The 14962-nt window shown below is 42.6% G+C and overlaps 1 protein-coding gene across 1 annotated transcript in view; it reads right to left on the bottom strand.

Moving 5' to 3' along the window:
• SH3TC1 (SH3 domain and tetratricopeptide repeats 1) overlaps nucleotides 1-14962 on the bottom strand; it is a 55082-nt gene that overhangs the window by 15762 nt on the left and 24358 nt on the right. Inside the window, exons 8-11 of the mRNA XM_084860358.1 lie at nucleotides 14076-14280; nucleotides 12688-12818; nucleotides 10315-10356; nucleotides 6892-8580 (exon numbers count right to left, since the gene is read on the bottom strand). Coding sequence (XP_084716484.1) covers nucleotides 6892-8580; nucleotides 10315-10356; nucleotides 12688-12818; nucleotides 14076-14280 — 2067 coding nt within the window. The remainder of the gene's footprint in view (nucleotides 1-6891; nucleotides 8581-10314; nucleotides 10357-12687; nucleotides 12819-14075; nucleotides 14281-14962) is intronic.

Raw genomic sequence — 14962 nt, 5'->3', positions numbered from 1 at the left:
AACAATCAGAAAGGAAGAACTGCGGGAGACTTGGCTACACTAGTTTTGGTGAAGCTTGAGGCTGAGGCAATCTATGAATCTGAAAGTTATTTTATTTTATCAATATTGGTAAAAGGTAACTGGAGGAGTGAGTTGGGTATATTAATTTGCTTAAATTTATATTTCTCACCTGTTTAAAGGGGCACAGGAGTACCCTTTTAGTTAAGGTGAGTCACAAAGAAAAGAAAAGAAAAGAAAAGAAAAGAAAATGTTCTGTCATTATAAGCCTCAAAATTCCACTGGTTATGAAAATGACACCTGTTGAGCACCCATAATCTACCGGAAAAGGTCTACAATTGTGCAACCATTTCGAACTGATATCATACAAATTGCCACAGATACAGCAAGTTACAAAAGTGCTGAAAATTGACACAACTGTACTGTTTACTCCAAGCTGCAGCTTGGCATATCATATATTCCTTTCAAATTCTGCAGGAAACTACTGATCTACTTTATTTACACTTGTCAAGGAGGTGTGCCTTTCATTGGTTTGGTGAAATTCTGAGCAATGTTTTCAAGGTTTTTCTGCCCCATGAAAGCCTATGGCAGCAGCTAGTGGCAAAATTATGTCAAGTATGCTCAGTTTCACTCTGAAGCTAGAATTCTGCCAGTACTCCAAGGTTTTGAATTCCAGTGTTGCTGCCAGCATTCTGACAGTGGGGGAGGGGTAGCAGGAAACTGTCAACTGAGATAAGAGTGAGGTAATTTTGAAGCTGCCTTCGAACTGTGGTGCTGGAGAAGACTCTTACGAGTCCCCTGGACTGCAAGGAGGTCAAATCAGTCCATCCTGAAGGAAATCAACCCTGAGTGCTCATTGGAAGGACAGACACTGAAGCTGAAGCGCAAATATTTTGGCCACCTAATGCGAAGAGAAAACTCCCTGGAAAAGACCCTGATGCTGGGAAAGACTGAAGGCAAAAGGAGAAGGGGACGGCAGAGGATGAGATGGCTAGATAGCATCACCGATGCAATGAATATGAACCTGAGCACGCTCCGGGAGAGAGCGCAGGACAGGAAGGCCCGGCGTGCTATGGGCCATGGGGGCACGAAGAGTTGGACACGACTGAACAACAACAATTTTGAAGGCTGAGGGAACCACTCTCACTGATTGACAGATCACTGAGGAGGGGAGGGAGGAAAAGGAAAAAGCTATGCTTGAATCCTGTGAAGGCTTACTCAGAAGTAAGCCTTTCTGAACACATAGGGTCTTATCTGTTCATTTGTACACATTTACTTAGTTAATCATTTGTTTGTGTTTTGTTTTTTAGTTTGTTTTTGCTTTTTTTCAGAAATTGTAATAATACATTTCTGTTTTAAAAACCAGAGAAATCCAATGATCAAAAAACCTACTGGTTTAAGACCAGAGTTAAGGCTATTCCATGTTGTCTCAAACATTTAATTAATCTTCACTGAGCTCAAAGGTTCTATAGCAAGAATTGGCAGAAGTATTGAACCTTTGTGAGGCACAGTTCCCTTAAGCAAGTATAACAGTCTGTGGTGTTTTTAATACTCATTTTGGCTCAGGACCCAACAAAAGCAAAAATGCTTTCGGTCTGGACTGTAGTGATGTCTTTCCACATGTTCACTTTTCACAGCATAAAACAGTTAGTGAACAAGGACAGAGACTACTTCAGCTAATGTCCTGTTTCCAGCTACTATGCCTTCATGGCAGTTGGCAGGATAAGTGTAATGTGTATTTTACGCTTCTTAATAGCAGATCAGGTAGTGTCACAGAGTACATATTTTGCTCACCAAAGTTATTGCCTTATGAGGTGAGCTACAGCATGATAGATTGACCAGAGAGCAATCATTTACCTATACTTTGGCCCATCTTCATACAAACTGCCAAGTGTGTCCCTTACCTATGGACACAACACAGGGAACAATCATAAGTGGGAAATGTTGAAGATGACAGTCAGTCATTCCAGGATCATTTGAATAATCCTTTTAGGAGTATGCCAAAACATTGTTGAAGGCCACTTAGATCCTAATGGTGGATTCTTAGATCCCTGATTATAGCCAATGCCTTAAGGCCATTCCTAACAAGGACAGTCTGTAAATATGCATGGATTGGTCTTTCACGAAGTTGGGTGGTATGATACAGAATGTAGACAAGCTAAAGAGAACTTGACTCAGGGCATTTCTAAATGAGACTTTTATCTCACACCTTTACCAAGGCTTCTGCTTCTGGATTCTTTGCAGGATTACGTTGGCTCCTTTACACGTGATTTTTTCCGAGGGTTTTCTTTCTCTGCCATTTTATATTATACAGCCACTAGATGGTGCTGTGTTATAGTGCAATTAGACAAGACTCTCATTCCGCCATTTCTAAATAATACCAGACTTTCCTTGTTAGCAAAAAAACCCGCGATAATGGATGCAAAGCACAGGAGAGGCCCTGGAGGATGACCACATAATGTAAAGGACCCACAAACTGCTGTGAGTGAGCAGTCATGAGCACACAATAAAAGCTTTGTGTAGAGAGGCTCTACATTAACTAGAACGGTAAGGCACTTGAAGTTGGAAGCAGATTTGGAAGCACTGGCTTCTTGTTGCTTAGATTATAAGAACTTTCTTAGGAAGAAAAACATTCTTAGGAAGATACTTGTGATGGAAGGAGCTGGGTCTTGCAGCCACAAAGAGGAAAGAGAGAAAATTTGGGGGCTTGATTACTATAAAAGATAATGGATCAAATCCTGCATTACAGGCATGCATTTCAGCTAGTACTTGACATACTTTATTTTAGTTATATCTTTAGAAATTATATTGGTACTGGCAGCAGAAGTTCATCTTCCATCCAGATCTTGGCAGCATATCCAGAATGGCCCCCAGTCACAGAACAAGGTAAGCAAACTTATCCATGCCCTGGTAGTGTATAAAGCACCTAGGGAGGATATGATCCCCCTGGAAGGTTTTATGACTAATCCTTAATGGTGGGCACCTCTGTTAGCAAAACTATTTTCTGATATTAATAACACAGGAATCTTTCCTGAAGGATGACAGATGAATATGATCTTTCCGATTTATTAGAAAGGAGATAACTCTAAGTCTCAGAACTATCAACCAATCAATTTACTGGATATTAGCTCTAAAATCTTTAGCCATTTCCTCCTCCAGAAGTTGTCTGATTGGGAAGATGATAATAATACCTGACACCCAGAGCAAGCTGGGTTTAGGAAAGGCCATAGTATGGTGGACCACATTTTTGTTTTGCACTGTTTGATTCATAAATGTACTACTGGTCCTTCCAAAAGGCTACTTGCTACTTTCATTTACTTCAGCCTTTGATTCAGTCAACAGGAGTCAATTGTGGGATAAGCTTGCAGGGAACTTAGATTGATGAGAAATTGCTGTTCCTGGCTTGGGAATTGTAAACAGACACAAATATGTGGATAAGGGTTAGCACAGATGGGACATGGTCAGAAGAAATCTCTATGATCAAACGAGTAAAGCAAAGATGTTTGTTCAATATCTACATTAATAATATTGTAAATTAGGGCTATGCAGGGATCTTCAATCCACCTCAGAGGCTGCTTCAGGGCTTCCGAGGTGGGCCCAATTTGCTTTGGGCTGGTTCCCCCCCCCCGCACAACCTACTTTGCCCTCCAGAGCTGAAGCGGGATTTGATGGCTGAATCCTGCTTCACCCCCTGATGTCCCCAGTGCCCCCAAGGTGCCGCATGAGCCCCATTCAGACTTCCTGTGTGGCGTGTTTCCTTTATTTAACAAGTTGAAAGAGTATTCACTGTTTTCCTGCTCAGGTTTTGAAGTATATTTTCAAATATATTGAACAATATATTAAATATTGGTTACACTCTCTCCCACTGGGGCAAAGTCAGAACCTCATTTTCACTAAGGATTGGACCTGGGACCTTTTGCATGCACAGCATGTGCGCTGCTACTGAGCTACAGCCCTTGGTTCTCGATTCCTCATCACAAAAGTAGAATAGTAGTAGCCAACACCATATTTGTGCACAGTCAAACACAATTAAGATTACAAAATGGGGGACTTCAATTTCCCTGGTATTTGTTGGGAGAAAAACTCTGCAAAACATGGCCCCTCCAGGAAATTCCTGACTTGTGTGGCAGATAACTTCCTCCTACAGAAAGTAGAGGAAGGAACTAGAGGATCGGCTATCCTTGACTTGATCCTAACCAACAGAGATGACTTAGTGGATAAAGTAGCAGTTACAGGAACTCTGGGGGAAAGCAACCATGTTATACTTGAGTTCATGGTTCTAAAGGAAGCAAAAGCTGAGTGTAGCCAAACCCGTACCCTGGATTTTAGGAAAGCTGATTTTAATAAACTCAGAACAATGATAAGTAAGGTCCCATGGTAAGCAACTCTAATGAGAAAAGGAGTCCAAGATGGGTGGGAGCTTTTAAAAAAGGAAATTCTCAAGGCACAATTACAAACAATTCCAACAAGAAGAAAAGGTGGAAGACAACAGAAGAAGCCAATGTGGCTTCACAAAAAGCTTAGAGATGACCTGAAAACAAAAAAGGACACATATAGGAAGTGGAAGGAAGGCCAAGTAACAAAAGAAGAGTACAGGCAGGTAGCACAAAATTGCAGGGATGGCGTCAGGAAGGCTAAAGCTGAGAAATAGCTGAGATTAGCGAGGGATGCTGAAAGCACCAAAAAGCTTTCTTCATAGTGCACAGTAAAAGACAGAGGAAATAAATGGTGGTTTAGCTGTTAAATAAGGATGGCAAAATGATAACAGATGACAAAGAAAAGGCAGAAGTGCTCAGTTCCTACTTTGGCTCAGTCTTCTCCCAAAAGAGTGTGAGAAGGAGCCCCCTGAGCCCCCTGGCAAAGGCGAAGTACAGGCTGAAGGAGCAGGATTGCAGCTTGCGATTGATAGGCAAATGGTGAAGGAACACCTAATTACTTTGAATGAGTTCAAATCTCCAGGGACAGATGAACTGCACCCTAGAGTAATAAAGGAACTGGCAGAAGAACTCTCAGAACCACTGTCTATTCTCTTTGAGAGATCATGGACGATGGGTGAAGTGCCAGATGACTGGAGGAGGGCTAATGTTGTCCCTATCTTCAAAAAGGGCAAAAAGGAGGAACCTGGGAACTACAGACCAGTCAGTCTTACATCAATCCCTGGGAAAATTCTGGAACAGGTTATAAAGCAATCCATCTGTAAGCACCTTGAAAACAATGCAGTGATTACTCAAAGCCAACAAGGATTTGTCAAGAACAAATCCTGCCAGACGAATCTGATCTCATTTTTTTATCAAGTAACCTCTCTTATGGACTATGGGAATGCTGTGGACATAATATACCTTGACTTCAGCAAAGCTTTCGACAAAGTGCCCCATGATATCCTGATGAGCAAACTAGCTCAAAGTGGGCTAGATGAAACAATGATCCAGTGGATCCACAGTTGGCTACAGAATCAGACTCAAAGAGTGCTTATCAATTAGATCGTCCCAAACTGGGGAGAGGTAACGAGCGGGATACTGCAGGGCTCAGTCCTGGGCCCAGTGCTCTTCAACCTTTGTATTAATGACTTGGAGGAGGAGGTGCACGGAATGCTGATAAAATCTGCAGATGACACAGAATTGGCAGGATAGCTAATACCTTGGAAGACAGAAACAAAATTCAAAGTGATCTGGATAGACTGGAGTGCTGGGCAGAAAACAACAGAATGACATTTAATAGGGAGAAATGCCAAGTTCTGCACCTAGGAAAAAGAAACCAAATGCACAGTTACAAGATGGGGGATACGTGGCTCAACAACACTACAAGCGAGAAGGATCTTGGAATTGTTGTTGATCACAAGCTGAATATGAGCCAACAATGTGATGTGGCTGCAAAAAAGGCAAATGTTCTTTTGGGCTGCATTAATGCATAGCTTCCAAATCCCAGGAAGTACTAGTTCCCCTCTACTCAGCACTGGTTAGGCCTCATCTGGAGTACTGTGTCCAGTTCTGGGCACCACACTTTGGATGAAGACCTGGAGAGGGTTCGGAGAAGGGCAACAAAGATGATCAGGAGACTGGAAACAAAGCCCTATGAAGACAGATTGGAAGAACTGGGCATGTTTAGCCTTGAGAAGAGAAGATTGAGGGGAGACATGATAGCGCTCTTCAAGTACTTGAAAGGTTGTCACAGACAGGAAGGCCAGAATCTCTTCTCCATCATCCCAGAGTGCAGGACATGGAATAATGGGCTCAAGTTACAGGAAGCCCTGTAATTCAGCTGGATATTCAGATTCCAGCTGAATATCAGGGAAAACATCCTGACTGTTAGAGCAATACAACAATGGAACCATTTACCTAGGGAGATGGTGGGCTGTCCCACACTGGAGGCATTCAAGATGAGACTGGACAGCCATCTGTCGGGGTTGCTCTGACTTTGATTCCTGCATTGAGCAGGGGGTTGGACTCGATGGTCTTGTAGGCCCCTTCCAACTCTACTATTCTGATTCTATGAAAATGCTTTGCATGTTGAAAATGATGAACAGTAATAATAATTAGGGGTGTTATAGAAGGAGAGAGGAAGTTTCCATTATCTCTCCTTTCTTTTTACATCCATTGCTGGTTCCATGTCATGACAGCAGAGGAAGAACAGAGAAGCAGCAGCCCTTGTGTTGAGAAGCTTTGTCTAGTAGGAAGAGGGAGGAGACACAAGGAAGTCAATGGATAATGCCAACAAAGACTAAAGAGAGCAGATGAGATTACAAAGATAAGGAAGGAAGGAAAGAAGGACGGAAGGACAGAAAGACCAACTTTCCTCATATTTCCACCTGCAGGGAAAGCTTCTCATCTCAGCACCTGGAAAGAAGACCCTTAAATACAAGTTGTCCTAGTTTTGAAAGCAAAGAAATATACATACCTTCCAAATGGTTCATTTCAATTGCCACCAAAAATGCCCATTCATAACAGCACCTCCCTTTGTCTTTATAAATTCCATTGGCATAGTGGCATCCCAGCCTGAGGAGGGTATCTATAAAATCCTTTCCAGACTCAACAGTTGGCAGTTCAGAGAACAGCTTTACTGCTTTAATTAAGAAATGCTCCCCAAGGCTTCTGGCAGCTGAATGCAGACAGAGAATCCCAAAGTTGGCCAAAGCCACAGCCTGATTATGTACGATTCCCAACTCTCTTGATATGCTCAGAGCTTTACAGTAGCTCTCTGCTGCTTGCTTTGTATTGTTCATCCGCCTCAAACCAATGGCAATCATGTTATAAATAATGCCTAACTGTTGCTGGCTGCTCTGTGAAGACTCTACTATGGCATTTAGAATGTCCAGAGCCACAGTGTTTTGTCCATGGAGAATATATAACCAACTGAGAAAGACTAAATGGTTAATCATTTCTTCAATGCTTGTATCTGCATTTATGTCTAGAACCTTCTCCATGTAATCAATTGCTTTTCTGTATTGTTTATGATGGCTGTATAGTAGAGAGAGATTACAGTAAACCATGCTGCACAGTTTTTGGTGTTCTTCATTAGTCTCCAGCAAGTGGAGTATTTGCCTGAGATAATATGCAATTTGGGAGGGATGTGTTTGCCCCACAGGTTTTAGACTATGGAGCTTGGGAGCATTTTTTAATACTAAATCAATGCTTCTGAATGACTCCAGCAAAGTACATGAGCTACAAGAAGAGGCAACCTTGACACAGCTTAGCACAAGGTGGGGCAAACACTTTTGACTATAGAGTTGGCCTAGCTTAAAATAGCAATCAACTGACAATGAGCCATTTTGCAAACCCAAGTCATTATTCAGAAGCTGCAGCCTTTCTAGGAATGGAAGTGCTTCTTCACCTTTTTTAAAGGTCAGATAATGCTTTGCTAGCAGGAAGCATGCTCTGGCTTCTGCATTCTTGCTTTGACTGAGCACTGCTCTTTTTAAAGCATACTTCAGAATATCCGACTCCATGTCTGTGCTGCTGATGTAGTTGGGAGTTCCCATGAGCAAAGAAGCAACCTTGTCAAAAAGGCATGTACATTTTTCCTTATTCTTCTGTTTCAGGTAGATGCCTATTAGATTTGTATAAAGAGTAGTTATAAGATAAAGGTCACTAAAATCTCCTTGTATAGTTGCCAAAGCTTCTTCAAAATAAACTCGGGCTTGAGAAAGTTTGAACTTCCGGACACTCATTCTCCCCAGGAGATAGCACAGCCTCGTCAAGGCCCGTGGCAGACTTGCTTGTTTGGCTGCTTCCCTTGCCAGTACAAAATAATTAACCAGTTCTTCCTCATTGGCATAACCATAAAACAAGGTGTTCAGAAAGGAAAATGAGAGATCATATAGGCTTTTGAAGCTGGTCTCATAGCTTTTACCATTCAGAAACAACAGTAATGAATCACAGCTTTCTGGACCACAAAATTCATCTCGGCATATGCAGAAACGTGGCTCCTGGGATACAGAAGGCATCTCTCCATTCAAAGCAGAGAATTGTCCTTTCTGATCATCTGTCTCTTCCCTGTGCAGCTGTAAGTTTTTCACTTTCATTAATGACTGCACCACTTTGTATCTCATCATGTTAGAGGTTTTATTAATGAGGCTATGTGACATCTCTGAAATACACAAGAAGGTGGAGGACATGAAGAAAATTATAAGAAGCTGAAACAAAGGTAAATAAGGAAACCATAAGAATAAAGTTCACCTTCCTTTTAGAAAAACAGTCTTATAGCCTTCATTGAGAACAACACATGTTACCTATGAAAACCATAGAAACAGAATGGGTTGGATCCAGACTCCGTCATACTACAGAGCCAGTGTAGTGTAGTGGTGAGAGTGACGGACTGGGAGCCGGGAGATCCGGGTTCTAGTCCCCACTTGGCCATGGAAGCTCACTGGGTGACTTTGGGCCAGTCACAGACTCTCAGCCCAACCTACCTCACAGGGTTGTTGTTGTGAGGATACAACGGTGAGGAGGAGGATAATGTAAGCCGCCTTGAGTTCCTTGCGAGAGGGAGAAAGGCGGGGTATAAATGCAATAAATAAATAAATAAATAAAATACTTACAGTAGAGCTGTAAAGTCAATGGGACTTGTTATCCAAGGCTAACCTATGTCCCAAGTCAACAGGTCTATTCTAAGTATGACGGAGTCTGGATCCAACCCATTGAGATAAATGCCCAAAGTGTAAGAGCCTGGTCTGAAGTCAATTTATGAACCAGGTATGAGAGGAAGGGCAACTTTGCCTCACCCTGCCCTCCCTGGGTACTCAAAGAAAACAGAAGGAAGGCACATGTGAGCTGAAGGGCTACTCCTTCACATATAAAGTTCATAAACAATCCCAAGAAATAATAAAATCAGAGTGAATCCAAAGCAGCACCTGCTCAAGGAAGTGCAAAAATTGCTTTCAAGAGAAATATAAAACTACATTATGTTGTTTGTATGCATTTACCTCACTGCACAAGGGGAAAAAAGCAAAAACTACAAGACAGGGGGCGTATCTACATCTCCAGTTTATTGCACATTCATGATTGGCCACTCACTGAATTGTGCGGGTCCATTACATGACGTCGTCATCATCCAGTCATTATCCCATTGTTTCTACCCAGCTATCCCGTGTTTTCCTCAAACAGAAAAAATGTGGTATTTTTCCAAATATGTGCAAATGGAGCTCCATGACTTCCCTGTGTATTTCTCCTCTAGCGCGAATGAATCGCTGTGTGTTTGCGGCTGTGGGTGGTTGTTTTGGTTTGTGGGGGGGGCAGTCATGATGGTGAAGGCGGTCAGGATGGGCTGTGGGGTGTGTCGCCTTCCTGTGCCTGCACCACTTTGGTCCTTGCCTGCAGCGTTCTGAACAAGGCAGCAGGTCAGCAGAGCAGCAAGGTGGTGGAGCAGCGAGTCAAAAGAGTGGCAGGTTGGCAGAGAAGCGTGCCAGCCTTCCAACCTGCCGGGACGCCCCCCTGCTGTACATTCCCCATGAGTAAATGGCTGAATAAATGGCAGAGATTGTTAAAAACACTGAAGGGGTGGGGTGGGGAGATGGAGCGGGCCTGTCTGCATGTCAGTCCCTATCTTCTAGTAACGTGCAAGGGGAGGGAAAGGGGCAGGAGCCAGGGAGGCGCTGTCGCTACACCCCAAGCGCTGTAATGCTTTTTTTCCCTGCCTGTGCGATGGAGCCCAGAGGGAATAGCTTTGGGGTGTTGATTTCAATGAGGGCATGGGGTAAAGGGGATAAACCACTTCCCCCAGAGGCATCACACCAATCCAATGTGCCCCAACTCTTTTTACATTTTTTAAAAATGAGAGATTGATCATAGATTTACCACCATCTCAAATATTTGAACCCTTTACCTCGTTCTGCAGATTTTTCAAGTTCAAAATCTTCTTGTCCATCTAACCAGAAAAAAGAAAGTGTATTTTGGTCATGTGTCTTAAATATGGTAGTCAAAGTTGTTGCAGAAAATGGAGCCACATAAAAAAGTGCAATGTGAATGTGATACCATTTATGCAGCCCAGTTCTGTCAGTGAAATAATTTGGTACCTTTACTTTGCATATGCTTGACATTAGCTGCTATTGCAGGCTGTTTCATCCATCCGTACTGCCATTCCTGAAGAACTAGAATAATTGCAGCCAAAGTCTTTCCTTTGCCAAAGAGGAATTAGATTGGTGATCTTCTCCACCCAAACAAAACTCTCTGGTGCAATAAACATAGCTTTGGATCATAGAATCATAGAATAGTAGGGCTGGAAGGGGCCTACAAGGCCATCGAGTCCAACCCCCTGCTCAATGCAAGAGCAATCTTGTGCATATTTTATAGAGAAGAGCCTGCTCATTCATGGGATTAAGGCTTAATGTTTTGGGGCCAGAATATCTGAAAGACAGCCTCATCCCACATCAGGGGAGGTCAACATGTGGCCTGCCAAGGCCACTGCTATGCTGCCAAAATCTGCCACTGCTGTCCCCTGAAAATCACCACTGTGCCACAGATTCTGCTGGGAAACAAGGCATGCAGGAAAAGCATGCTGGGCTTCCCAGCAGAATTGGGTACCCCACAGCCTGCCAAAGAGCTGTTTACCTGGGAAACAAGGAGTGTGCTCCCCCATGTTCCTTATTTCCTGGCAGAATAAATTTCTGCAGAGAAACAGGGCACCGGGGGATCATGTGCCCTGTTTTTCTATTGAAAGGGGCTCCCCATGGCCCACCGAACACCTGTTTGTTGGGCTTTGGGAAGCCTAATTCTGCTGGGAAACACGGCCTGGGCTCCTCATGTGCCCTAATTCCCAGCAGAGTTACTGGGATTCCAGCACTACAGCTACTTCTGGTGGCAGCACACCAACTTCTGGTGATCTCCTTCAGAGGCACTTATGTATGTCCCACCACCAAGAGAGGCTAGGCTGGTGGGGAAAGGGGATAGGGCTTTCCCTATAGTGGTACCCTGATTATGGAATTCTCTCCCTAAATTTAGACTGACCTCTTCTTTGCTTAGTTTTAGGTGGGCTTTTAAATTTTTTTTTGTTCTCCATCATTTCCAAATGATTTTAGATGTAATAGCTCCGCTGTCTGTTTTTAAAGATGGTTTCCCCCTGTTTTTAATTGTGCTGTGTGTGATATTTTAAGTTGCTAAATTGTTTTAAAGTTTTAAATTGTAAGTCACATTGGGGGCCCTTCTGGACTAAAAGGCAACTCAAAAATATTTTTAAAAATTAATATAAATAAATAACACAACGAAGGTAGAATATGACTTTTTAACAGCTTGGCCAAAATTTCAAGACTTATCAGTTTATTCAGAACTAAACCATGGAGCTCTCCATTTGTTTCAGATATGTTACTTTTTCTAGATAGAAGCCCCTAAGGAAGATTATAAGGTCAAGACACATTGAACAACTCAAGACAGGTTTTATATTTACTGAGTATTGATTTTATTCATATTTTATTCATATTTGCTTGGGACATAAGAAGCTGCCTTATTCTGAATCAGACTATCTAGCTCATAATTGTCAACACTGATAAGCAGCATCTCTCAGGATTTCAGACAAAAATTGAACCTGGGACTTTTTGCATGCAAAATATCTACTCTCCCACTGAGCTACAGCCCTTCCTCAAAAGTAAGCCAGCTGGCCATGGGACTAAAATCCAGATTCACCCACTCTCAAGATCAACTCCCTAACCCAGCTTTCCCCAACCTGGTGTCCTCCAGATGTTTTAGATGACAACTCCCACCATTCCTGTTCATTGGCCATGCTGGCTTGGGCTGATGGGAGTTGAACTCTAACATGTCTGGAGGGTACCAGGTTGTGGAAGACTGTCCTAACCACTAAGCCACACTAGGAAAAATATCAACTTGGGTCCAGACTTAGTCATGCTTAAGGTAGACGAACTGAAATAAATGAGACTTAGGTTAGTCATGAATGACTTTTCCCATTGATTTCAACAGATCTACTCTAAGCATGGTTAAGTTGGGATACAACCTATTATTAATAAGTATATGGATGGCTATGGCTTTTATGCTTGATGTTTGCCAATAAATCGAGAACTTTCTTTGACTGACTCCAATTATTGAATCTGCAACTTCATGCTCATAATACTACCTAAACTATATCAGGGTCAATGGGACTGAATCAGCATAACTGGGCATTCCACACTGGCAAAATCCAAGGTGAGCAAACAAGAAGCCTTGCACATATATTTCATGTAGGTGATTACATAACATCCGAGTTGCTTACCTATTTGATACATATTGCAAATGCTATAATTTGATGTTTGTGTCAAGAGCCTCATCACATTTACTTCCAAAAGGGCTTTTTCTCTTGTAAAAAAAGAATGCTGATCTTTGAAGAAAGCCAGGTATGGAGGTCTGAAGAAGGCATACAATACAGAAGAATTAGGACATTTATGATCCCTAGGTTCACCCTAGGCTTTTCAGGTGGCAGGTTCATAGAATCATAGAATAGTAGGGCTGGAAGGGGCCTACAAGACCATAGAGTCCAACCCTCTGCTCAATGCAGGAATCCCAAGTCAAAGCATCCCTGACAGATAGCTGTCCAGCCTCATCTTGAATGCCTCCAGTGTGGGAGAGCCCACCACCTCCCTAGGGAATTCGTTCTATTGTCGTATTGCTCTAACAGTCAGGAAGTTTTTTCCTGATATTCAGTCAGAATCTGGCTTCCTGTAACTTGAGCCCATTATTCCATGTCCCAGGTTGGTCAAAGAATGCAAGAATAGGAGGAAATAATGGGTGATGGACACATGGAGGGGAAGGGACATTGAAGAGAGGAACAGGTAAGGAGAAAATAAGAATGGGGCAGAACTATACAGAGGCCTACAGACAAGAAGGATTGTGCAGTATTGGCAAAAAGGAAGAAATCCAATGGGGCACAGAGTTGCTAGGTCTAGTCCAGCTTGCCCCAGCCTGGTGCTCTCCAGATGTTTGGTACTTCAACTCCCATGAACCCCAGCCAGCATGGCCAATGGTCATAAATGCTGGGAACTGTACTTCAAAACATATGGAGGGTACCAGGCTGGTCTAGACAGGGGAATTGTGCCACTTGTGGCTTCTGTTGTCAGTGCACCATTGTGCCCTGGCAACCCTAAGGATGCAACAAAGGGTAAAAAACAGTGGTGTTGTGCCTGCATTTCACATAGTGATCTAAACGAACTGGTCAGTTCTTTACTTGGAGACTCGAAGCCTACAGATCCTTCACTTGGAAATAGTTATTCCAAGTGAAAAGTTATTCTATTATTCCTTCTAGTCTTCCCTCATGTAAACACACTTAGTACACTCACATTCATGGAAGTCACTTTTAATAGCACATATCTATCAATACATTTAGCAATTAAGGAATAGAATATCCATAACAATATAGCTGGCTAACAGGTTTTGAGTTCTAAGTCCCTTGAGCCAACACTGATTCTTTATGTAGCAACTCATATCTCCCCATATTACAGGGAACTCATTGCAAGGTAAAGATGTGATGCACACAAGGGAGCACAAACATCAGGTGGGAGATTTAATTTCATGACCATCAATGCACACAGTAGGAACATTTCTCAAACCAAAGCTGTAGATGGCTAGATGCAACTGCCTTGCTTTGTCATCATCCATAATACTTACTCAGTTTCAGTGGTCTTGAAGCCATCGGGTTTGACATGACTGCTCTGTACAAAACCAACTTGGCCAGTAGGGACATGTCTTCCCACAAACCACTGCATGCATGTCATAAAGTAGCCAATAATTTCAATTCTGTCTCCTTCCTGGAAACCAATTTCCTCAGGCACAGCACTTTCATGGCTAATAATTGCTACAGAAAATCCTGTGACTGCATAATAAAGAATTAGAAGATACAGTAACGTGATAATGTGAGTACATAGGCATTTGATTTAAGCAAGCAAGACAATAAGCTGTCAGTGACATTAGTTTCAGTATTACAAATCACACTCACAAGATTAGATTTAGATAGATGCTAAAAAGACACAACAAGAAATCATTTATCATGGCATAGGTAGGTGGGATGGGACCTGTAACATCCTTTAGTTTGATGTCACAGGTGCCATCCAATAGGTACCTATAACAACAGCTCAGCTATCCCCTGCTTTCTCAGAAGAACATGAAACAGTTGCATTTGCATGGGGGTGAGAAGGATTCTGACTGCTGATAAACAAGGAATCCTCACAATGCTGGGATAGCATCATGCACGTTGTCCAATCACAGCTGCACATTCCTCCTGGAGAAACGGCAGTGCTTGAAAGGGGCTTTTCATTCTTTTCCCTTCACTGTTGGTGTCCTGCAGGGCTCAGTATTGGGCCCTGTTCTTTTTTCCTTTTATACACTTCCTTTGGGTATGCTTATTTCTAGTTTGGGTTTTTGCTATCATATTTATGCTGATGACATTCAGGTGTACCAGTCTTATCCTCAGCTGAATACTGAGGCTTGGATCTCCTTGACAAGTTGCCTTTTAGACATCCCGTCGTGGATGTCCTCCCATCGGTTAAAGTTGAATA

Source organism: Heloderma suspectum, chromosome 5 (genome assembly GCF_057233095.1).
Source record: "Heloderma suspectum isolate Gila_16-S chromosome 5, 16-S_ref, whole genome shotgun sequence".
NCBI classification, from domain to species: Eukaryota; Metazoa; Chordata; class Lepidosauria; order Squamata; family Helodermatidae; genus Heloderma; species Heloderma suspectum.
This window is presented reverse-complemented; position numbering and strand designations above follow the sequence as displayed.